Source organism: Erpetoichthys calabaricus, chromosome 5 (assembly GCF_900747795.2).
Source record: "Erpetoichthys calabaricus chromosome 5, fErpCal1.3, whole genome shotgun sequence".
Classification (NCBI taxonomy): Eukaryota; Metazoa; Chordata; class Cladistia; order Polypteriformes; family Polypteridae; genus Erpetoichthys; species Erpetoichthys calabaricus.
In genome coordinates, this window is record NC_041398.2 from 201,313,027 (window position 1) to 201,339,230 (window position 26,204).

At 41.3% G+C, this 26,204-nt stretch overlaps 1 protein-coding gene across 1 annotated transcript in view; it reads right to left on the reverse strand.

Moving 5' to 3' along the window:
• The window catches only part of LOC127525839 (sialoadhesin-like), a 45,791-nt gene that overhangs the window by 10,087 nt on the left and 9,500 nt on the right, over positions 1–26,204 (reverse strand). Inside the window, exon 2 of the mRNA XM_051928572.1 lies at positions 1,701–2,060. Coding sequence (XP_051784532.1) covers positions 1,701–2,060 — 360 coding nt within the window. The remainder of the gene's footprint in view (positions 1–1,700; positions 2,061–26,204) is intronic.

The window sequence follows — 26,204 nt, forward strand, 5'->3', positions numbered from 1 at the left end:
ACCACTCAGTGCATTATATTCAAATGCTATTTGTTCTGATGGAGCAAGCTCAACAAAAGATTTCTTCTGGACACATCCATATTGGGTTTTTGAATGTTTTACTAGAACATGATCAATTCGGGTCTAATGTCATTCCCAGCTCTAATATCTGACTTCTGAGGTAAATGTAATGAAGCATATCTCATTTGTATCTTGACAAGCCTCATTTTTCAATCTTACTTTCCTAGACGTCTCAGTGGCCGGGAGCAATGATTCATCCTCTTCATATATTACAAAGTGGTGTGATCTTGTAGAAATTCTGCAGAGCCAGATGGCCAGTGATTACCGTCACTGTCCAATTCCTATCTGGGGCCTAATGTTTGGGCTGCTTTTCCCTCCTAGGTTCTGCCTGGCTGTTTTCTTTTTACCTTTTGAAAAAGGCAAATTTTGTGGGTGGGTGAGAATGGGACTGTATTTTTATTGTTATTACTACATTTACAATCATTTTCCTTTGACTGTTTATGTTTTAGGACCCTGTTGATATCATTAATTCTATTTCTCATTATGTTATTTAAACTTCAATAAATATTTTACCACAAAAGAAAATGTGCAGAATTGGCTCTAGAGCAAGAATCAAAACTTCAAAGATGTGGGAGAATAGCCACAGACAAAGCAATACATTGCTAAAATAAAGCAATCATGATTGTAAAATAACACAATTGAAATTAAAAAATGAGTGTTGGAAATAAGCTTTCACAGTGTTCAGGACAAAATCAACTTCTTAACAAAAACAATGATAAACACTTCACAGTAAGGGTATGCATGTATTGTACTGGGCTTTTACAAGAAGCAATTCACAATCGGCAAGGAGCAATTAAAATGCTGCATAAAAGCATGACAAATTTATGAGAGGCACTGTATATTACATAAACCACTGCTGACAACTTAAACTGAATCAGCTGTAAAGGGTCAGACAAGCAAACACAGAGTGATTTGTGGCCAAACTGGCTCATTGTAAAATTCATTGTGTTATGTACTAGAACAGGGCAGCTAGGTGGTGCAGTGGTTAGCTATGCTACCTCAAAGATCCTCCTCCTGTGTGGAGTCTACACATTTTTTCCAAGTCGTTTCTTTTATTTTCACAGAATGTCCTCCCACATTCAAAGTCAGTACATGTTACATTAATTGATATTGTAAAGCGTGAGTGAGTGGGCCCTGCAGTGGGCTGCCGCCCATTCTGAGACTGATTCTTGTGTTATGCTAAATGCTTTGGAGGTAAGCTCTGGCTCTATTGGATCCAGGATCGGATTAAAATGTCCTGAGAATGATAAATATATCTTTAAAACTCACAGATACTAAGCAAAAGAGCCATAATTCACATATTACTTATTTTCATTACAAAATAAATAGATGCATTACCAACAGATAAGCACAAGGTGATCCCTAATAATCCAACTGTAATTCTAGTATCAGTCCTCTCTGTCTGCTTTGAGTGGTAGTGTACTCTTCAAGCAGATTGTTCAGTCAGGTGGCTAAAAAACATAATGTCCTGTACCAGTGAAATTAATTATAAAACAGGAAAGGTGACTGAGAAAAGCTGGATATTTGGAAGAAGTATATTTCTGATTATGTGCATATGGATACTTTCACAGTTAAATCTTCATTCAATAGTTTTAAATCTTTCCTTTTTTTTCTTATAAATGAAAAATATACTGTATTACCTTGAACTGTGAGGTTGGTTGGTTCTATGAATGTCCAGGATGTTAATGTGCTGTCAGGAAACTCCAGGCGGTAGTAATATGACCCTGTGTCTGATAACTGCAGATCTTTTAGCAGCACTGAGCCATTTTGGTCAAAGACGTTTCCTATTAACTGAAATCGGTTGTCCTTGTTTTTGTTGCACGTTCTTCTGTTTGCTGAACAGTTTAACACGATTTCTGCCCTCTTTAAATTATGGTGATTTTTCAGCCATATAATATTTATCTTTTCACCTTTTGCCAATGGCTCATATGTAAAATTAGATGGCAGCACAGCAGAATTCCCTTTCTTTTCAATGACAGTATCATGAGCTTTACTTCTGCCTATAAAGAAATAAGAAATTTAAATCTTCATGGTTTCTTTTTTTTTTTAATTATATTTATTAATTTTATTGTAATCATTCCATACAAATAGATCAATTTATAACAAAAAAAATTAAAGACAAATCAAACCCCACCCCTGAGAAGGAGAGCTTCGCCAAAGGAGAGTTGCTTAGGGCTTTTTAATAAGGCAACAATAAACAAAAGAAAGGAAGAAATATATATATAGGTAAATAAAAAATGAAGAAGGGAAATAAATGCGGTAATAGTTATTTCTCTTATTCTAAAATAATATTGATTAGATCCTGCAAGGTTTTGAAAAAATTCTGTACAGATCCTCTAACTGAGAATTTGATTTTTTCCAATTTCAAATAATATAAAACACCGGTTTCCCACTGACTTATCAGAGGAGAGTTAGGATTCTTCCAATTTAACAAAATAAGTTTGCGTGCCAAAAGTGTAGTGAATGCAATCACCGTTTGCTTGTCCTTCTCCACTTCAAGTCCGTCTGGAAGAACACCGAACACAGCTGTTAATGGGTTAGGAGGGATTGTGATACCAAGGCTGTCTGAAAGGCACTTAAAAATTTTGGTCCAAAATGATGTTAATTTGGTGCAGGCCCAGAACATGTGACCCAGTGAGGCAGGAGCTTGGTTGCAGAGTTCGCAGGTTGGATCTTGCCCTGGAAACATTTTGGACAATTTTAAGCGAGACAGATGAGCTCGATATATAATTTTTAGTTGAATAATTCTTTGCTTTGTGCATATGGAGCTCGAGTGAATTCTCTGCTTTGCTACCTTCTACTCCTTTTCTGATATACTGATTAAGAGATCTTCTTCCCAATGTCCTCTTGGGTCTTTGAAAGGTAGGGACTCTAATAAGATTTTATATAATGCGGAAATGGTGTTTAATTCCTTGAAATTGAGCAGTATTTTTTCCATCATGGTGGAGGGAACGAGGTGAGGAAAATCGGGCAGTTTCTGTTTAACAAAATTTCTAATTTGAAGAAAGTGAAAGAAATGTGTAGCTGGGAGGTTGAATTTGGAACGTAATTGTTCAAAAGATGCAAATATGTTGTCTATATAAAGATCTCTGAGCATTTTAATCCCAAAACTTTTCCAGGTATTAAAAACTGAAGGGTTGAAAGAGGTGGTTCTCTTGCAGAGGTGCCACGGATAAAAGATTTTCCATCTTAAAATGCTTTCTAAGTTGGTTCCATATTCTGAGTGAGTAAAGCACAATTGGGTTATTAGTATATTTACAATAGCTTGCATTTATTGGAGCGCAGAGCAGGGAGTATAAAGAAGTACTACAGGATTTTACTTCTATTGCGGACCAAGCCTGTGTATGTTCATTTTTTGTGTCCAGGTTTTTATGGCTTTTATGTTTGCTGCCCAGTAATAAAACTGAAAATTAGGTAAAGCCATTCCATCTTCTGCCTGAGGTCTTTGTAGGGTTGCTCTTCGGATAAGTGGGTGTTTTGAGTTCCAAATGAATGAGGTTATTGTTGAATCTAATAGCTTAAAAAATGATTTATTGGTATATATTGGAATGTTTTGAAATAAAAAAAGAAGTTTAGGAAGGATATTCATCTTAACAGCATTAATTCTTCCGGCTAGAGTGAGATGAAGGGTTAACCATCTATGCAAGTCTTGCTTAATTTTTTCCATACAGACGGCAAATTTTTGTTGATAAAGATCTTTATGTTTACTTGTGATATTTACCCCTAGGTATTTAAACTGATCTGCTATGGTAAAAGGTAGGGTGTCCAATCTGATATTATATGCTTGTGAATACACTTGAAAGAGTATACTTTTATTCAGATTAATTCTAAGACCAGATATCTTTTGAAATTCTGTTAGTGCTGTTAAAACTGCAGGGACAGTGTTTTCTGGGTCTGATATATATAAAACCATATCATCTGCATATAGAGAAATTTTCTGTTCCACTCCTTCTCTGATTATCCCCTTTATCTGATAAGAATTTCGACAGTGAACCGCCAGTGGTTCAATGGCGATTGCAAACAGCAGTGGTGACAAGGGACATCCTTGTCTGGTGCCACGTTCTAGCTTAAAGTAGTCTGAGCAAATGTTATTAATACAAACTGAAGTTTCTGGATTGGTATACAGTAGTTTGATCCATGCACAAATATTCGGGCCAAACCCAAATTTCTCCAATGCAGTGAAAAGGTAGTTCCATTCCATCATATCAAATGCTTTTTTTTGCGTCTAATGATAGTAATATCTCTGGGGTGTTTGATTTTGCTGGTGAATATATAACATTAAACAAGCGTCAGAGATTGGAAGATAGGTGTCGGCCTTTAATAAATCCAGTTTGATCCTGTGATATTACCGAGGGCAGCACTTTCTCCATCCTTCTAGCTAGAATTTTTGAGAGTATCTTAACATCATTATTCAGGAGTGAAATTGGTCTGTATAATGCACATTGTAACAAGTCCTTATTTTGTTTAGGAAAGACGGTGATTAATGCTTGACGAAATGTTTGAGGTAGTATTTGGTTGTCTCTAGCTTCTGTAAATGTTGCCAATAAGAGGGGAGCTAGCTGAGTGGAGAATTTCTTATAAAATTCTACGGGGTAACCATCAGGGCCTGCTGATTTCCCGCTTTGAAGTGACTTTATAGCATCTAGTAATTCTGTTAGCGTCAGAGGTTTATCCAGTTCCTCAGCACTTAAAGCATCTATTTGTGGTGTCTGTAACGTATCCTGAAATGCATTAGATTGTGTGTTGTCTTCTTTGAACTTAGTAGAATATAAGGATTTATAATAATCTCTAAATGCGTGCATTATATTTTTATGGTCAATGATTTCTTCTCCATTCGTGTTGGTGATTACTGGTTTTGCATTGCGAACTTCTTGTTTGTGAATTTGTTGAGCTAAAAGCTTATTAGCTTTTCCTCCGTGTTCATAGTAATGATGTCTTGACTTATAAATAAGTTGTTCAGTTTCTTTAGTTGTTAAGATGTTGAGTTCTGTATGCAGGGCCTGCCTTTTCCTGTGATGAGCTTCACTTGGACGCTTGGCTTGTTCTTCATCTATTCTAGTAATTTTGCTTCTTAGCTCTGACACTTTCTTGGTTTCTAATTTATTTCTGTGGGAAAGATATGAAATAATCTGTCCTCTTAAGAAGGCCTTTAGAGTTTCCCAGAGTGTTCCTGCAGAAACCTCTGTGGGCGTGTTTGTCTCTAGGAAGAAGCTGATTTGTTTGGATATAAATTCTGTGCAGTTCTTGTCTGCTAATAGAAGAGGGTTAAGACGCCATCTACGAGGTGAGTGTGAGGGGCTTAATGATTTTAGCTCCAAGACTAGAAGGGCATGGTCGGAGATAACAATTGTGTCGTATTTGCACAATTTAATCGTAGGCAGGAAATTATTATCTATAAAAAAATAATCAATTCTTGAGTAGCTATAATGCACTGGTGAGTAGAACGAATATGTTCTTGAGTTTGGGTAAAGAAACCTCCAAGGTCTGATAAGTTGTGGTCAGTTAAAAGCTGTGTAATTGTCTTTGCAGTGTTAGATGTCGTCCCCCTTGTCACAGGAGTCCTATCTAAGAGTGGATTTAAAACACAATTAAAGTCTCCAGCCATTATAATTTTATGAGTGTTCACATTGGGAATGGATGCAAATAGATTTGCATGAATTCCTTATCATCGACATTGGGTGCATAAACATTTATCAAAATCATTTTACTGTTAAATAAGTTGCCCATGACCATCACATATCTCCCTTCAGGGTCCGATAGTACATCTGATGCTACAAATGGAACTGTTCTGTGAATGAGAATTCCCACCCCTCTAGTTTTCTTTATAAAGCTAGAATGGAACATTTGGCCAGTCCAGTCTTTTGTAGTCTGAACTGATCCTTGGTTAGTAAGTGGGTCTCCTGTAAAAATACTATTTTAGCGTTTAAGCCTGTTAGGTGAGAGCATACTTTCTTTCTCTTTAATTCGTGATTCAGGCCTTTAACATTCCAGCTCACAAAGTTAACTGTCCCATCATGGAGACATTGATTCTAAGTTTTTAATGTCATTTTATGGTCTTAACTGGTAGTGAGGCAGTTTTAATCTTAATTTCAAAATTCCCCATGAGTTATTGCATTTTAGCCTATTGTTGCATTGATATTTATAGTTATAAGGATTAGAAGAATAGATTAGATATAGCCTGCTCTCCTTCACTCCTCCCTTTATCCCCTCACCCCCCCATTTTGCCTCCGCACTTGAGGCTTGATCCCACTTCGCGATGTCCCGGTCCTCTGACATACCAAGAAACAGAGCACGTCCAAAACAAAACAAACCCCACCCCGCAGTGGCGTTTGAGAATTAAAACAAAGAGATATCTATTGCAGCTAAATTCTGAATACTATCTGCCAAAAATATAATCATTAACAGTCTATAAGCTTAAAATAATCTTCAGTAATTTTAAGATATTAAGATAATAAAAGAATGAACCCTGGGAATGATTTTAAAAAGTAGTCTAGGATAAACATAGTAAATCCTAATGTAATAGTATAATGTAATAGTATAAATGTAATAGTAATGTAATAGTAATGTAATAGTAGAAATAACAATAAACCAAGAGTATGATGTTAAAGAGTCTACTTTAAGGTAGTAAAAAAAAAAAAAAAAAAACAAACCCTACTTTAATTACTTCCACACTTCCACACTCATGTCTATAACTGTAATTAAGACATAAACATATAATGTCCAAGTAAAGAAAAGAATGTATAATTATAATACCAGTCTCTTTAAAAGTGGATCCGACAGCAGATGATAAGTCCTTCCCATGCCTTGACAGAATACGGCTCCTTATTAACTTTCAAAAAAGTGTCGGAAACAGGCTTCTTTAGTTCCTTTTCAGCTTCCTCCTTGCTTGAAAATACATAATATTGGTCTTGAACTTCCACTTTCAGTTTGGCAGGATACAAGAGGCTGTATTTGATATCGGCTTTCTGTAGCAACTTTTTAATGTTAAGGTAGGCTGCGCTTTTTGCAGCTGTTGATGGTGAGAAGTTGGGGAAAATACGAATAAGATTATTTTCAAATATAAGTTCTTGTTTGTGTCTGAGAAGTGCCATCACATCAAACTTACATCGTAATCGCTCGAAGCGGACAATAAAAGACCTGGGTTTAAAGGTGCTTGATCTGTATATGCGATAAGCTGCTGCTATCTCAATGTCGAGTTTAAAATCATCTCCAATTATTTTAGAGAGTAATTCTACTGCAAATTTCACTGGGCTTGAGCTTTCTTGTTTCTCAGGTATACCCTCAATTCTTATATTATTTCTTCTGCACCCATCTTCCAGGGCCGCAAGTCTGTCTCCGAGTTTTCTGCATTCAGAAATCGCAGCTGTAGCTTTTTCATCGGCGTTAGACTCCAATTGTTCCACTGTTTCAACTTGAGCCGTGAATGCCTGCTTAACGTCATCCAGCTGATCTGTAACGTCATTAATCTGGTCGGCAAGTATTTTCAGTTTGGATCTGTTTTCTTCGATGTGTTCCTCTAATTTCTCCAACTTGATTTTAAAGTGCTGCGGGCTCGCGATGAGTAGATGAGAGCACATCCTGCAGGACCTTTTCTAGTCTGGAATGATCCTCAGAAATCGGCGATCCACCGCGACCTGTATCACTTGCACCTTCACTCCCATTTTCACTCTCGACTGGAGACGATACAATGGAGCAGGGTCCCAGGAAATCTGCGCATTTGTCTGCCTGTTCCAGGTCAGTCTCCAAGAGGCCATACCTTGCACTCGGGCCGGATGTCTGTCCAGACTTTGATGCAGCTTTAAGTTTCTTTTCCGGTTCTTTCAGACGTTTCTTCTTGTTACTCATGCTTGTATATTGTAGTGGAAGTTCCTTGGTCAGGTTAAATACAGAATACCTCTAAATTATATGAAATACATGGGAAAATAAAGCCGCTGCTAGCGGAGCTCTGCTTCAGACGTCCATCTCCTATAACGGACGAGACCAACTTCAATTTTCATGGTTTCTATACCCATAAACAACTATCATACTTTATTGACTTGTTTAACACATTTTTCCAAATCTTAAAAAGACATAGTTGTGTTTAGAAGGAATATGATATTTGGAGAATGAACTGAAAGTAGCAGAGAGTGGGTGAATCAGCCAATGCCCAGATCCCCTGGCAGCATCCGCAGAACCCAACAGGGCTGCAGCAAACTCCAATTCCCAGCATGCCCTGTGGGAATCCATGGAGCCACAGCAACCTGGGGAGATGCCCTCTAGCATCCTGGGGGAGATAATGCCCTAAACACACTCTTTAACCTGGTCCTTCCATCCAGCTGCCGTTCCAGCTAGGTAGGGCCCCTGGCTATACGTGACATTGGGTACATGTCTACATTAACAGAAGGTAACTAATTACATTTTTCCATTAGTGTACTTGTGCAGATTACATAAGGAATTGTACTTTTTGAAGTATTTTAAAATATAAATACGTTTACTCTTTAAAAAATATATTTATTTAGTAGCAATACTACTTCACTATATTTTCAAGGTGAGTTGTTACAAAGTGCAAGTAACTGACTATGTTCAAACTGCAGAGTTCACAGTAACCAATTAACACCAAACTATGTCCAAACATATTTGGGGTCATAGGTCATGATCTGAAAATGCATAATGGCCATGACGTTTTCTTTTTTTTGCCTCTGTAAGAGGGTGCATCTTAGGAGATCATGGTGCAATGGTCCACTTTACTGGCTGAAAATTAAATTTAAAATTAGATGGCAGCACAGCAGAATTTCCCTTCTTTTCAGTGACAGTATCATGAGCTTTACTTTTGCATATAAAGAAATAAGAAATTAAAATCCTCATGGTTTCAGTACCCATAAACAATCGCAGTACTTTGCTGTTTTCTTTAAATATTTACATTCAGAAAAACAATTTCCAAAAACCAACCAATCCATTAGAAACTTGCTAGGAATTTGATATTTGCAGAATCTTCTGTTGGTTTCTTGTCAATGCTAAGTGGTACTCTTAATCTGGGTGAATTATCCAGTGGCCCTCATTGGTGGCTTTCATAGGTATAAGACTTTAGATCAGCTTGTCCCAAATTTTTAAATAGTGTGAGGTTACCTGACATCATAGAACTACAAAATATCCATATTACTAACCGAGAATGCTAAACCGGATGATGGACGCAGGCACATCCGGCAATGGGCCGTAGCTGCAAAAAGACGTACTGCGCAGGCGCAAAAAGAGTCGGCTGAGGAGCCGAGAAAGGCGGACAAAAGAGGGCGAGAGAGGCGGATGAGGGGCCGCGAGAGGCGGACAAGACCACAGAAAAAAGGAGTGAGCACAGGAAAAATGGAGAAATGAGGCGCAAAGAGCACCGAAAAAAGGAAAAGGCACATAAAAAAGTATTCAAACGCAAGCAAAGCATGAAACACATTGCACACGAAACTAGACCCAAAAAACAAAAAAAAAAAAGAGGCTCGCACACAACAGCAAGGCTACCCCCCCCCTACAGGCACCGGACGGGACACACACCAAGAGGGGGATTCAACAAGACACAGGAACACAAAAAGAAAGAAGACGCTCGCGCGACAACAATCCTAAACCCCCCCCCCCCCCCACACACACACACACACACACACATCCATAAGAAGTGACACCCAAAGCCACATATTCTAAAGTGAACATCAACACCTTCACACTAGACAGCATAGGTGTCAGCATAGGTGGATCTCCTTACAATAAAGCACTATTAACCGTTCAACTGCAGAAAAGGAAACATATTAACAGTGACTGCGATCCTCCTTATTACTTATCCATATTTCGCATGCTGAGAAAGAAACAAGTCATGAATACACGGTCACGGGTACAAAACGAAAAGGAAATGATAACAGGAACAAACACACGAACACGAAAGAAACAACAAAATAGACGGCTATGCGGCATAGGTGGATCTCATTACAATAAGGCACTATTAACCGTTCAACCGCAGAAAAGGCTCCATATTAACAGTGAGTGCAATACTCCTTATTACTTATCCATATTTCTAAAAGAAAAAAATGTCTCGACTCCAAAAACGCAAAGCTCAACTAAAGCTTCTAACTAACGATGTACCTAAAAGTAAAAACTTTATGAACTGCATTAGATCCTACAATAGTTCATTTGCTTTTGCATATACCGGAGTAAATATCAGGCCACCAAAAGGCAATGGCCCATACTGCTTTCGCATATGTGCACAAATACTGCATCGCATTGGAACAGTGCACCCTGAAACAAATCAACAACGCAAATATGCACAAATCTACATCCTAGATCCACATTACGCAAACTATCAATCAAAGTGCTGCATCGCAACAGGCACGGATTCAAAACGAAACACCTCCCGTCTCAGACATACGTTAATGGCAGCGAAGGCTACAACGGGCTTCTCACACAGCACAGGCAAATCGATTACAGCTCCAAAACAACACGTCCCAAATACTACATATGCAACAACGCGCCTCTCAAACGGCACAAGCAAAACATACACCAGGAAAATTCATTCGGATTAATGAATGTCATTTGCAATCACTGTCATTCAGTTCACTTCCCTGAAGAAACAACTGGCAATACAAGTAATACATTTACACGTTGTTGTCAAAAGGGTCAAATTAGACTGCCTTCTTTACATTCATATACTGAATATCTACAGGAGCTTCTAACTAACGATGTACCTGAAAGTGAAATCTTTATCAACTGCATTAGATGCTACAAATCGGTATCCACTATGAACATTAACGGTGGCACTGCACGTGACATCCGTCTTGAAAAAATGTTGTTTATTGATGAATGTTCAATGGCATGAAGTCACTTACTCAACACCATTCATAAACTTCTACAAACGTTTATGAATAATAATATTCGATTTGGAGGAAAGGTACTTTTATGAGGAGGAGATTTTAGACAGTGATTAGCTATTCTTCCACATGAAATGCACTCAGCTATTGTTCAGTGCACCTTAAAATACGCAGACAATTGGCATTGCTTTCAAAAGATACAGTTAGTAAAAAAGATACGATGTCCAGAACCAGATCATAACAATTGCTTATTACAACTGAGAGATGGTACACTCACCAATACAGATGGACTTCAGCCACATATTATTACAATTCCTCAAGCCTTTATCTGCGACGACTTAGTTACAGAGACATTTGGAACAGCAATCTCATTAGACCAAATGCCCCTTTTAACACAACGCACTATATTATGTCCAAAAAATATTAATGTGGAAAACATTAATACCCAAGTCATTCCATTACTTCCTGGAGAGACACAACTCTTTCTAAGCTCTGACAAACTTGACTCTGATCACAACAATAACCATCTTAAATGACCTTACAAGTTCTGAGCTGGAATTACCTTTTACACTTAAACAGCGTGTACAAAGAAATTTTCAAATAAACCTTTACACTGTGCCACACACTTTATTGTTTGCTTTCTATTTGCATCATCTACACCTTCACACTATTCTATATCTCATTCATACATCACGCTCTTTGTCATTCCCAACACCAGGGGTTGGCGAGCGAAGCGAGCAGGGGGCGGAGCCCCCTAGTAGTATATATAAAAAATATTGCAACAAAAACCCAGTGTGCAAGTCTTACCTGGAATAAAATAGAGTTCCAAAAGTATATGAAAATAATGGTTAAATAAACTACTCATAAATTGAAAAACTGCATTTAACAAACAAGAAATAAAAGTAATGAATAAAGATATTTTCCAGATTTTTGATGATCTATTTGCTCGCTCAATTTTCAGTTGCTATTCAACTATTCAGCTGTACTTATTTCACAATACTGAATCCTGCTTAAACAGCCTCTAAAGCAGAGGTCTCCAACACGTTGCTTGCGAGCTACCGGTAGCTCACGACCCCTTTCCAAGTAGCTCGCCAAAGGGTTAATGAATCCTACATAAATTTGAAAACTTGATTAGTCAAATTAGGGATGGATGATCTTTCCAAAAAATCATATCACGATACCTTTTAATACAAAATCACGATCCACAATCCACAATCTGAATTGCAATCTCTCTTTTCAATGTGGCGTACATTTAAGAGAATATCCGGACTCAAACTCATCAAGACCTAAGTAACACTTGTAGCAGTAGAGGCGTGGAGCCACCTCTAACACCCTCAGGTACCACTCCAGACACTGGATAAAAGTCCAAGACTTCTTTATTTTATAACAGTAACGTGCACAAAGCACCCTCCACTCCACACTCATATACACAATTCTCAATAATACAAACTCTCCTCCTCGCCCAGACACTTCACTCTTCTACCTCCCAGCTCAGCTCAGTGTCTGGGCTTTCCCACAGTCCTTTTATACACCCTGACCCGGAGGTGTTCCTGCCCAATCAGTCCACAGTTCCTTTTTCCTTCCAGGTCAGGGTAAACAGTCCTTTTCTTCAACCCGGGAGCACGTCGTTTCTTCCTGTCACGTGACCGTGACGTACTCCCGGGTTATAGGGCACATAAGAGTCCATGAGCCCCCCTACAGCGACTCCCGGTGGCCCCCAAGGTATCCAGCAGGGCTGTGTATAAAAACTACATAGTCCATGAGGCCCTGCTGGAACTTGGGGCACGTCCACGTTGCTGGGAGAGCTCCTCCTGGTGGCCTGGAGGTGAGGGCCGGAGTAAAAAGCCAGCAATCCTCCACAACCCCCCCCCCCCCTTAGCGACGACAACTGGGGCGGAGCGTCCAGCCCCGCGAGGGACGTCCTCCTCCAGGAGGACACGTTAGCCACACCTTGGCTACGTTGTCTAGGCCCCCCAGCGAACCTTGGGGGAACGGTGTATCTTCTGTCCCACCGCTCCCCTGTCCTCTGGGGACAACTTCGCCACATGTGGCCCGGCCGACGGCAGTTGTAACACCGACGATGTCCTCCTGGTTGTCTCCCTCTGCGAGACCAGAAACATCTCGGGAATTCCGTCAGCAACATCTCCGCCCCTTTCTCCGCCAAGGAGGGTTCTACGGCCGCTTTGCTGCTCTCAGCCCTTCTCTCTGCCTTGTCAGGAGACCCGTGTTTCAGCTTGTGGATCTCCTGCTTACTCTGGGGCTTGTGCACAGTGTGAGGCTCTCTATGGAGAAGAGAGAGCCTCTTTGCTGTTTGCACTCCCGTTGTCCTATGCATTATAGGAGGCGGCGTCATTAGTACCACCTCGCCCCGGGTAGCAGCACTTTTCAGCTGCCCCGGTTTGATTGGCACTTCCTCCGCCCCTCCAGTAACGAGCGACAACTCCCTCTTCACGTGGGTCGGGGTCTCGAGGTCCGTATCGCTCCGGGAAGCCATCTCGTACCGCTGTCCCGGTTCGATCAGACCTTCACCCGTCCACTCAGTCATCATGCCACGCTCAACTGTCAGGCACACAGCGCTTTGGCAGCCGCTACTTATTAAACGCGGTGCCAGATCACACTGTGTCCCCTTATGATATACGGTACAGCATTCACTCACCTGCAACGCCGAATCAATCGAGACCGGGGCTTCTCTGCCTAATTGCCGCAGGTATTCCAATAGTCCTTTAAGTGGCGCCTCGGCTGTAGCTCCCAACTCCTCCATGCGCGCTTTCACTTCCTTCAGTCCCTGAAAGAAAGTATACACGGGCTCGAGGTATTTCTCGAGCTCCCGTAAGTCCATACAATTAGTTATTTCGGCCCGGAGGTACTTTCGCTTCCGTGTTCGTCTCCCCTGCCGGCCGGGAGCCAATGAGCACGTCTGTCCCTGGCACGTGTTCGGCTGGGTTGCGCAAAGGCTTCTGGGACTTGGAGTCTTCAGAGGGACGGCTGGCTACTCCGAGCCGGCTGAGATCTGCCTTTTTTCTTTTAACAGCAGACCCTTCAGCCACATCCTGCCCCTCTTTACCTTTGTTTATGCTCGCCGCTGCTCTGCTCGCCTCCCCCTTCCCCTTCCGGGAGTCCAGCGTCGTCAGGGGAAAGACGACCTCACTGACGGACCACAACTGACTTTCTATATCCCGGCATCCATTACGCACAGTCACGCGATGCGTGTCAGCGAATAAACAGGCCCCTTCCTGGTCAGGTGACTTCGTGTTTATCCCACGTCGTTCCCAGCCTGCACCAGGACGGTCCACGTGATTGTCGTCCTCGAATAAGCTCCCCAGCTGTACATCTACAGACTCCTCGTCATCGCGGCCATCTTGCCAAGGTATGAGGCATGCGTCTGTCTCATATAGTAACCCGAATCGCTCGGCTTCTGTAAAAGAAGAAAACACAGTTCCTTGCGCCTCGGGCTTTATCACGACACATACCTCCGACTTATGAGGGATTGCTTCAGGCTGCAGCACAGTCCTCTCCTCACTGCATTGCTGTTGCCTTAGCCAGTGCTCCCTCACAGCGTCGATTTCTTCCCTGGCTTCCGCAGGACCCGTCAGGTAAGACCACAGCGTTGCGGCGTCCTCCAGCGGCCACATTTCCGCGAGTTTCTGTATTGTGGGAGCTCTTTTAGATTTTTTCCCCATCATGAACTAGTAAGAGACGAGACTCATCACCTTTGTAGCGCCCTCTTTCATGGGTGGTGTTTGCACCTCTGTGTGTTCAAGAGCTACCTTCTTAGGGTTTTCTGCCACCACAAAATTTGTTTTTAACGCAGGTTTTCTGCCAACGGATGGCCAGAGTATCCTGCCGACTACGCCAGTGTAGCAGTAGACGCGTGGAGCCACCTCTAACACCCTCAGGTACCACTCCAGACACTGGATAAAAGTCCAAGACTTCTTTATTTTATAACAGTAACGTGCACAAAGCACCCTCCACTCCACACTCATATACACAGTTCTCAATAATACAAACTCTCCTCCTCGCCCAGACACTTCGCCCTCCTACCTCCCAGCTCAGCGTCTGGGCTTTCCCACAGTCCTTTTATACACCCTGACCCAGAGGTGTTCCTGCCCAATCAGTCCACAGTTCCTTTTTCCTTCTGGGTCAGGGTAAACAGTCCTTTTCTTCAACCCAGGAGCATGTCGTTTCTTCCTGTCACGTGACCGTGACGTACTCCCGGGTTGTAGGGCACATAAGAGTCCACGAGCCCCCCTACAGTGACTCCCGGTGGCCCCCAAGGTATCCAGCAGGGCTGTGTATAAAAACTACATAGTCCATGAGGCCCTGCTGGAACTCGGGGCACGTCCACGCTGCTGGGAGAGCTCCTCCTGGCGGCCTGGGGGTGAGGGCCGGAGTAAAAAGCCGGCAATCCTCCACACACTTTATTTTAAATATCAAACAAAGTTAAATTCAATTGTTCTCTCGATCGCTAGCTAAGTGGAGTTAAGGACCACACCCCGAAGCTGGCGAGTGAGTAAGGAGAGCCCCCCGTCCTCTGCCCGTTGCGTGGATCTTGGATTTGCTAAATAGATTGGTACCGCAAGTGAACTCTGATACATAGCGAAATGAGAGAAGTCACAAAATCAACCAGAATGTCCAAGCAAATTATAGAAAAAAACCTAAATCTGTTAAGTAGTTCTCTCATGAAAAGTGGACAGACAGACATACAGACAGAAAGACATTGGATTTTCTATATTATATATTAGTAAACCTTCAAAATAATATGCAGTTAAAGTCTCAACAGCATTTTCAACATTTCTGGTGCTTAGCAGAGCCTGATAATTACAGTAATCCCTCGCTATATCGCGCTTCGACTTTCGCGGCTTCACTCTATCACGGATTTTATATGTAAGCATATATAAATATATATCGCGGATTTTTTGCTGGTTCGCGGATTTCTGCGGACAATGGGTCTTTTAATTTCTGGTACATGCTTCCTCAGTTGGTTTGTCCAGTTGATTTCATACAAGGGACGCTATTGGCAGATGGCTGAGAAGCTACCCAACCACAGCGCGTATTATGTAATAAATAAAACTCCTCAAATATATTGTGAGCACGGGGGCTGTTCGCACCCCTAGAGGACACGGCCGCTCCTCAAAAAACGCTGAAAGATTACCTTCACAGTGCTCCCTTCTTTGCTGGGCTTACATGTGGCTGCTTTGCAAGCGATATGCTTCCTACATGGTGCTTCGCATACTTAAAAGATCAAACAGCACGTATTGATTTTCGATTGTTTGCTTTCCTCTCTCTCTCTCTCTCTCTCTCTCTTGCTCTGATGGAGGGGGTGTGAGCAGAGGGGCTGTTCGCATACTGGCCTAGAGGATACGGACGCTCCTCTAAAAAATGCTTGCTCCCTTCCTTGCAGCTACTTTGTCCAGTGGTGCTTCGCATACTTAAAAGCCAAACAGCCCTATTGATTTTTGACTGTTTGCTTTTCTCTCCCTCTCTCTCTGACACGCACTCCTTTGAAGAGGAAGATATGTTTGCATTCTTTTAATTGTGAGACGGAACTGTCATCTCTGTCTTGTCATGGAGCACAGTTTAAACTTTTGAAAAAGAGACAAATGTTTGTTTGCAGTGTTTGAATAACGTTCCTGTCTCTCTACAACCTCCTGTGTTTCTGTGCAAATCTGTGACCCAAGCATGACAATATAAAAATAACCATATAAACATATGGTTTCTACTTCGCGGATTTTCACCTTTCGCGGGGGGTCTGGAATGCAACCCCCGCGATGGAGGAGGGATTACTGTATAAGAATCTTCACCAAGCAGCTCTGAAAATGTCTGCTTTGTTTGGGTCTCGTTAGCTCTGTGAGTCTGCCATGAATGTCATGTAGTCAAAGTTCAGAACAGGACAGACAGACGAACATTGAAACGACTCCATCAGAGTGAACCTAAGGGGCTCCACTCCACCACACACTTGCCTCTCTTGTTGACTCCATGCAGTGCCAGTCATCTGACTAACTAAAAAACACATCACACATGTGACTGGACCTGTGAATAAAGTGACACAGTGACATGTGACAAAATGACAAAGGAATAAGTCAGATTTGTGGATTTGGAATTGCATTGTTTTGTTTTAACAACATTCATGTTTTAATTCAGTCGTGTGAGAGACACTAGAAAATGCACACAGACATACAAAATGCACTTGCAGGTGAACTAAATATTTTTTGTGATGTTTAAATGCAAAATGTGAGTTGTGGACACCAAGATTCTGTAAATGTTCAGGCAAAACAAGCTTATTCAGTTTGTTTGAGTTGAAATAAGATATGAATAAACATTAGAAAACATGAGGAGCTCTTGGCCATTTTCATTTTGTAAAAGTAGCTCTCAGGGGAAAAAAGGTTGGAGACCCCTGCTCTAAAGTGATCCATGGTTTTTAATGTCTCCATGTTCTCAGTTCTGTCCCATGTACAATTCCTGTGTTGCCATGCCTTTCTATCTCTGCCCATGACCCCTTACTAAGGCTGATGCCTTGAACAAATTCTTTTCTGTAGCTTCCTTCACTTCCTTCCTTACCACTACTGGTGACCCATACCTACAGTATATGTATTGGGACTTCAGGTCTCCAGTATTACAGTAATTCCTATTTTTCCAAAGGACCAGTATTAAACTTCTGCTTCTCCTATCTTTATGTAATTCATCTGTCTCTAGCTTTATGATAAGCACCAGAAAAAGAAAGCAAAAGTAAAGAAGGAAAACTGTATTTTATCAGTAAAATTGGAAATTATTTTATGTGAAGGTAAAACAAGTTGTCAGCACACTTATAAAGCATTTCAGAACTTTCTCAAAACATATTTAATTGAGACAATAATTTTCAAGGCAAGTACATACTGTGTATGTTAGTGGCTGTTGTAAATAGTAAATACAAATGGTTTGCTTTTTAAAAGTTAAAGTGTCAAACCATGTTGGCCAATTTGAGAAAGAGCTGTAATAAAAAGCACTACGTCCCATGCAAGTAAAGTGAACCAGCCACTCTGAAGAGAATCTGGGAATGTTTATGTGGTCATCTTTTGCATTACTAGTGAGAACAAGGCCTGAAGGTTTCTGTTTCAAAAAGGTTTTGGTGGTTCAAATCTCAAGATATACTAGAAATTAAGAGAAGGAGAAGAAAAGAGGGGGCATTTAGGCTTTGCAGAAGAGCAGGAGATATTAACATCACCACATTACATTACATAAGGGCCCTAGCCAGAGAAGCAGGAACCAAGCTGTTCATTTAAAGGTGAAACAGGAAGGACTGGCAGGGGGTAAGTATAATCCAGTCAAGTTCCTAAAGTGCAGTATACAGTCCCTGACTAGGATGAGGTGAGGCCATGTTATCCCTTGAGACTTGTGCCCCTATTTATCAAGCATATCAGAATTATTCCTAGGAATTAAACTAAAAATCTGACTAGGATAAGAATTTGTCCTACCCTAGAGTAGGGCATGACAAGCAGTTACGAAGCATCCTAAGCTTACTCCCAGCACAGAGTAGAAGTCACATATGAGAATGAATGACATCACAATTGTAAGGCACCAAACCTCAAAATGGCACTGTTATGTCCTTGGAAATCATGATGATGCTTTGTACCTTTCTGATAATAATGCTAAGGCTTCACCAAAAAAATAACAACAAAAACAACAATAATAATAATGATAGGAAATTGATCGTGCTCAAATAATAGGTTTATGCCACTCTCATTAAGTAGTCTAGTGCACTGGTTCTCAAGTTCAGTCCTGGGAGTCCCCTGCGGCTGCAGATTTTTGTTCTAATCAGTTTTACATTAATCACGACATTTTTTACCTTTAATTAGTATCTTTGTTAAACTAGCTGTCCTTTTATTTATCATTTTTATATTTAGAAGAGTAAGTTAGAATTACACTTGCATTTATATACAATTAAGTAATCTGTTCTGTATCATATCTTCCAATGCTTAACTCCTGTCACTTTGCTTTTCATTCACTTTTTCGATGAAGTCTGGTCTCTTCATTAAATATGAATACTAACAATTAATGACAAGCATATCAGTCACCCAGGCAAGCAACACTCACTGCTAAAGGGAAGTTATTATAGTGTTACCCATTTTTGGGCTTATTAGTAAATAATATCAGAAATGATAAGAAAATGTAAAATGCACAAAACACCAAAAAGCTAAAAAGAATTTGTTTTCATCTAAATTATTCATTCATTCAGTAAAATAAACAACCAATTTGTAATTTCTGAATTGTTACAAAGAACACACACAAACTGCAAAGTAACATCTTGCTTAAAAATATATTGCTTCACATTCATGTGTATACTTTTCTAAATTCAAATTAATCATTCTGGGACTGTGAAATTATTATTTCTGTAACAGGGCATTATTGAAGATGACTTCACAGAAATTGTTATACTTGTACCTTTTGTGAAAGTGTTTATTTGATATTTGGACTTTTTTTTTGTCAATTATTACTAAAACATGAAAAACGTTTCTGTTTTAACAATGTGTTTACATAGATTGTTGTAGACACGGAACACACATGAAATGTATGTATTTAAATGACGATATATTATTTACCCTCTACCACTCCAGGCAATTCACTCCAAGATAAACACTGAGAACCTTCTTTGCGAACTGAGCTGCGGTGGTGGATGAAAGGATGGGATAGCAGGTTGCTTGCTGCGTGTTCTAATTGACACATTTACAACACAAAAGAAGCTGACGGAGAGGTGTGAAGGAATTTAAGGTGGGCCGGGATTACAAGTTTTTTCATAGGCTTTGGGAATTCAAGTGATAAAGAAATCAACAAAAATGGATTTGTCATTTTTCTCTAAAAACTTAAATCATCTTACAGCCAGAAATATGCTGAGTGTCTGAGTGAAAAGTTTTGAACCTCTGGACAAAACCAAAACTGGAAAACGTAATCCTGTTTAAATGAGGCTAAAGGTAGCGCTGCTGCCTCGCAGTTGGGAGACCTGGGGACCCGGGTTCACTTCCCGGGTCCTCCCTGCGTGGAGTTTGCATGTTCTCCCCGTGTCTGTGTGGGTTTCCTCCGGGCGCTCCGGTTTCCTCCCACAGTCCAAAGACATGCAGGTTAGGTGGATTGGCGATTCTAAATTGGCCCTAGTGTGTGCTTGGTGTGTGGGTGTGGGTGTGTTTGTGTGTGTCCTGCGGTGGGTTGGCACCCTGCCCAGGATTGGTTCCTGCCTTGTGCCCTGTGTTGGCTGGGATTGGCTCCAGCAGACCCCCGTGACCCTGTGTTCGGATTCAGCGGGTTGGAAAATGGATGGATGGATGGATGGATGAGGCTAAAGATTGCACATTATAATGGCTTCATTTGAGATTGATAAGACATGAGTAATATATCTTACCTAGATCTGAAACCCCGCTCCCTTACTCATCAAGGGAGGAAAATAAGAGAAATAAGTAATAGGAAGTAATCATTTTTTATCATAAGAAAATTAAGGCAACATTGATACATTCTTGTTAACTTTTAAAACAATGAATTCCTAGTCTTAAAGTAATTGATTTTATCTATAATAGTAAGTAAACTAGGACAGCGTTCTTGCATTGTGTTATGGTAGGTGAGTTAGGATTCAAGAAGAATATAAAAGTTCAAAGAAAATTATTATTGTCAAGTTTTAATAATAATTTAGGAAATAAAAATAGCTATGATTAATAAATAAACTAATGATCTTTGCCAAGATCCTAAGGTTTATGCTCAGAATAAACTTTAGTAATCAAAAAACTTTAATATTTTAGACAACAACAACAAAAAAATTAACACCTTAAATAAAAATGACATTCAATGAAGCTTGAAAAGTCTGATCCTGAACGCAGAGAAAATGTACAAAAAAGTCTGCTGATATCTACAGAGCCATCTGTGCCAGTCACATTAAGCTTTTCTGTACCATTCCCAATGCCTAAATCTGTTGGCTTTCATGCAAAGTGTAATGTTCTGAGTTAATAGACAAAGTAGCATATTAAAACTTATAACAGCCAAATAAACCACACATCTGGTTTCAACAGCATACACACTGATTTGCTTTCACATATATTTTGAGAGGCATTTCAGTTTTATAGTCAGAGTTATTTCTCTCAAGTCTAGAATCTTACATCTCATATACATTTGAATACAAGTATATCATAAATATTACAATATGAAATGACACAGTAACATCAAGAAAAATGAAAAAGAAACTCAGAAATTTGGAGAAATTTGTTAAATGTAGATTTAGTAGATTCTGAAAAGCTACTTTCATTCACATTCATTCAGAATATGAATATTATCTATACATATTAATAAAAGGCAAAGCCCTCACTGACTCACTGACTGACTGACTGACTGACTCATCACTAATTCTCGAACTTCCCGTGTAGGTGGAAGGCTGAAATTTGGCAGGCTCATTCCTTACAGCTTACTTACAAAAATTAGGCAGGTTTCATTTCGAAATTCTACGTGTAATGGTCATAACTGGAACCTGTTTTTTGTCCATATACTCTAATGGAGGAGGCGGAGTCACGTATCGCGTCATCACGCCTCCTACGTAATCACGTGAACTAAAAACAAGGAAGAGATTTACAGCACGAGTCAAACGCGGGAACGAAGGTAAATGACGTTAATTTTTGAGTGTCTTTTAATACTGTGTAAGCATACATATTAACACATGTGCAATTAAACGTGTGCATTTATGGGGTGATTTCTCAGGCTTAAAAGCTCGCCTTTTATTAAAGAGGTAAATGCAAACTGTTTTCATTCTGAAGGGCACAAACCACGTTAGATTTCATGCTCAAGAGTAAACTCAGCACACAGCTTGGTCATATTACAAACGATTCATTTTCCTCAGTTTAAAAAGGTTTACTTTTCTTCTTAATAAAATTTTTAAAGCAGTACTTCGCCGCTGCGAAGCGCGGGTATTTTGATATATATCAAAATATATCGCGTCATCACACCTCCCACGTAAGCATGTGAACTGACCCGCTGCCGTTTGCAATGCCATATTCGCGAGATACAAGTTTAATGAGAAGACACGAGGTATAAACGACAGTTTGGATCACTTTGTAATAGAGTTAAAATTGCTGTAGCGAGAAACTTTTAACTGCCGGGTCATTAAATAAACCCGTGGACATCGCAACATCACACAAGAGAGTAATAAGTCTCAGGGACAGACCCTACAAAAGGCTGGCATTGATTTGAGGCAAGACTGAATTTCACATAGCAAACTGTACGTTGCATGCTCAAGAGTAAGCTCAGCACACAGCTTGGTCATATTACAACCAGAGGGGCGAACTGACACCGTGATATACAAAGAGATCCTTAACAAATAATTATTGATTCATTTTCCCTCAGTTTAAAAAGGTTTACTTTTCTTCTTAATAAAAATATTAAAGCAGTACTTCGCCGCTGCGAAGCGCGGGTATTTTGATATATATCAAAATATATCGCGTCATCACGCCTCCCACGTAAGCACGTGAACCAACCTGCTGCCGTTTGCAATGCCATATTCGCGAGATACAAGTTTAATGAGAAGACACTTTTAACTGCCGGGTCTTAGCTAACATTTAATAAACCCGTGGACATTGCAACATCACACAAGAGAGCGGATCACGTGAAGTGACTGAACACAGCAGGAGTGATCACTTCGATGAATCAAACCTGTTCAAAAAACAAATAACACAATTGATAAGGTACGAACAGAATATGAAACCGATTGTGGATTTGCGTATAGCCACTGAAACTTTGTGACGGCACGAGACTTCAGGTCACGTGTCTGCAAAACAACCTCATTGAGGCAACTATTTTTACTGGCGGTGGCTCAGGGGAGAGAGTTTTTATTCCTCGCATCCCCATTATACCCTCTGATCTCCCATTTCAATTCAAACGCCTACAATTTCCACTAAGGCTCTGCTTCGCAATGACAATTAATAAGTCTCAGGGACAGACCCTACAAAAGGTTGGCATTGATTTGAGGTAGGACTGCTTTTCACATGGCCAACTGTACGTTGCATGCTCAACAGTAAGCTACCACACAGCTTAGTCATATTACAAGCAGAGGGGCGAACTGACAACGTGCTATACAAAGAGATCCTTAACAAATAATTATTGATACATTTTCCCTCGGTTTAAAAAGGTTTACTTTTCTTCTTAATAAAAATTTTAAAGCAGTACTTCGCCGCTGCGAAGCGCGGGTATTTTGATATATATATGTAGATATGTGTATATATATATATATATATATATATATATATATATATATATATATACAGTAATCCCTCCTCCATCGCGGGGGTTGCGTTCCAGAGCCACCCGCGAAATAAGAAAATCCGCGAAGTAGAAACCATATGTTTATATGGTTATTTTTATATTGTCATGCTTGGGTCACAGATTTGCGCAGAAACACAGGAGGTTGTAGAGAGACAGGAACGTTATTCAAACACTGCAAACAAACATTTGTCTCTTTTTCAAAAGTTTAAACTGTGCTCCATGACAAGATAGAGATGACAGTTCCGTCTCACAATTAAAAGAATGCAAACATATCTTCCTCTTCAAAGGAGTGCCCGTCAGGAGCATATAAAGTCACAGAGATAGAGAAAAGCAAACAAATCAATAGGGCTGTTTGGCTTAAGTATGCGAAGCACCGCGGCACAAAGCTGTTGAAGGCGGCAACTCACACCCCCTCCGTCAGGAGCAGACAAAGAGAGAGAGAGAGATAGAGAGAGACAGAATTTGTTTTTCAAGCAAAAATCAATACGTGCCCTTCGAGCTTTTAAGTACGCGAAGCACCGTGCTGCATGTCGTTTCAGGAAGCAGCTGCACAAAAGATAGCAACGTGAAGATAATCTTTCAGCATTTTTAGACGAGCGTCCGTATCGTCTAGGTGTGCATACAGCCCCCCTGCTCAATCCCCCTACGTCAGGGTCAGAGAAAGTCAGCGCAAGAGAGACAGAGAAAAGTAAGTTGGGTAGCTTCTCAGCCATCTGCCAATAGCGTCCCTTGTATGAAATCAACTGGGCAAACCAACTGAGGAAGCATGTACCAGAAATTAAAAGACCTATTGTCCGCAGAAATCCGCGAACCAGCAAAAAATCCGCGATATATATTTAAATGTGCTTACATATAAAATCCGCGATGGAGTGAAGCAGCGAAAGGCGAAGCGCGATATAGCGAGGGATTACTGTAAATGTAGATATATATGTAGATATGTGTATGTATATATATATATATATATATATATATATATATTGTCACACACGTGCGCATGGGAAACAGCTGAAGGGCCTAGACACTTGTAATTCTACGCCAGGCCAAGGGGCGGCGGAGTGTACTGACTATCTCTCTCAGTCCCTTGCAGACCTGTCCCGGGAAATCCCGCCTCTGAACGGCCCCAAGGATGTATGTTCGTGTATTTAAAAAGAGCAATTGCAGCCAAGCATAATATACGGGTGGCTGCCCCAAACCTTTGTGATGTCTTCGACTCATTCTTCTTACAGTGGCGTAGTCGGCAGGAGGCAGCTTTCCCAGAAGAAACAGGGAAGGAACCCTAAAAGTACTCAGGTAGGAGAGTACCGGGGCCGTGTTTCCGGGTGGGTGGCGTGCTCAGCGGTCCGGAGTGGCCCGGTGCAGGCTTCGCTCCCACCAAGGGAAAATGAGCCCCTAATCCTACACAGGGAGAATGTGGAGGAGACCCACCGACGTGGGCTGGTCCCTGGGGGAAAACGAAAAGGGCTTACTATGTTCTCTCAGAGGAGAGGACTGGGCCGCCCGTCGGGACCAAGGTCCTAAAGACACATGGGCTGTCCCCAGACCAGCAGGTAAAAATATTACAGACATGGGAATATGATCCAGAGAGATCAGCCCGGGAGCAAGCTTATGCTCTCTGGGAAACAGTGGCTCAATGGCTGAGGCCCTTTGAATTAAACACCCGGCAAATTGTGCAGCAGATATCCTGCTTTATTTTGCTACAAGGTCTTCCCAAGAACTTTGCCCAGCCGGTCTGGGGAGACTTCCATTCAATGGACGAGCTCATAGCTCAAATAAGCATTAAACCAGCCTCACAATCTGTGAGAGCAGAACGGTCCTCTAGTGGACTCTGTAGGGATTATGTCCCACTATATAAGTCCCTTCCATATAACCCGAAGCCTGTTCCGATGTCCCAGGGGCGCGGGGTGGGCCGCTCGCACGGGAGCACAGGGGAATGCGAGTGGAAGGGGGGAGGACGGTTGTGTGCACTTACGAACCCCCTGGCTATTGGGCATACGAGGGTGGTAATATTAAATGGCTTTAAGGTTACAGCACTGTTGGATACCGGCAGCAACATGACCATTGTTGATTGTCGTTATGTACTACCGCGACAGAGAACGAGAAAAAAGACCAGTATTCGCTGTATACATAGTCATATAAAATCGCCCTGTGTGTCATCAGCTTTGAACAAACAGTGAGAAAGATCCCCGTGGCGGTTCACCCTTACCCACCTTTTCCGGTGATACTAGGGCGAGACTGGTGTGATAATAAATGCGGTGTACTAATATCCACTTCTCGTAACTCTGTAGGCCTAATAATAGAAGGAATGAATCCCTCTCAGGCTGTTTCCACGGCGTGTACCTTGCCGGGGGAAAGAGGTACGGAAGGCTCCGAGGAGGACGGGGAGCTTCCTGGGCCGTCACACATAGATACGTCATCAACCAGGGCCTCGACGAGCCGGGACGACTCCCCGCCCCTTGAGGTCAGACCGGACCCTCTCTCCAACTTACACTTCCAATTTAATAAAATGCCGGCATCTTTCAGGAGAGAGCAATGGAATGACGACTCCCTGAAGTTTGCTAAAAATGCAGTCGTGCTAGCCAATGGCCAACACACTCATCTGCCCATACCTCGCGGCCCTCACATCGTACTTGACAACGATCTGTTATATCGAATAGCTGATCATGAGGGCGGGGTGCGGAAGCTGTTGCTAATCCCACGAACCTACCGGCAGCAGGTTTGTGATTTGGCACACGCCCACCTCCTGGGTGGCCATCTAGGCACCGAAAAAACTCTGGAGCGCATTAAGCTCAGATTCTATTGGCCGGGAATAAATGAGGAGGTTCGCCGTTTTTGTATTTCTTGCCCAGAATGTCAATTGCGGCAAATTCCTAGGAGGGACCGCGCTCCTCTCGTTCCCCTTCCCCTGATTGATGTCCCATTTGAGCGTATTGGGGTCGATATAGTAGGACCTCTAGAGCCCTCAGCCCGAGGATTTAAATATATACTGTATTAGTCCTCGTGGATTACGCTACACGATATCCAGAGGCAATTCCGTTGCGCTCTGCCACTACAAAAACTATC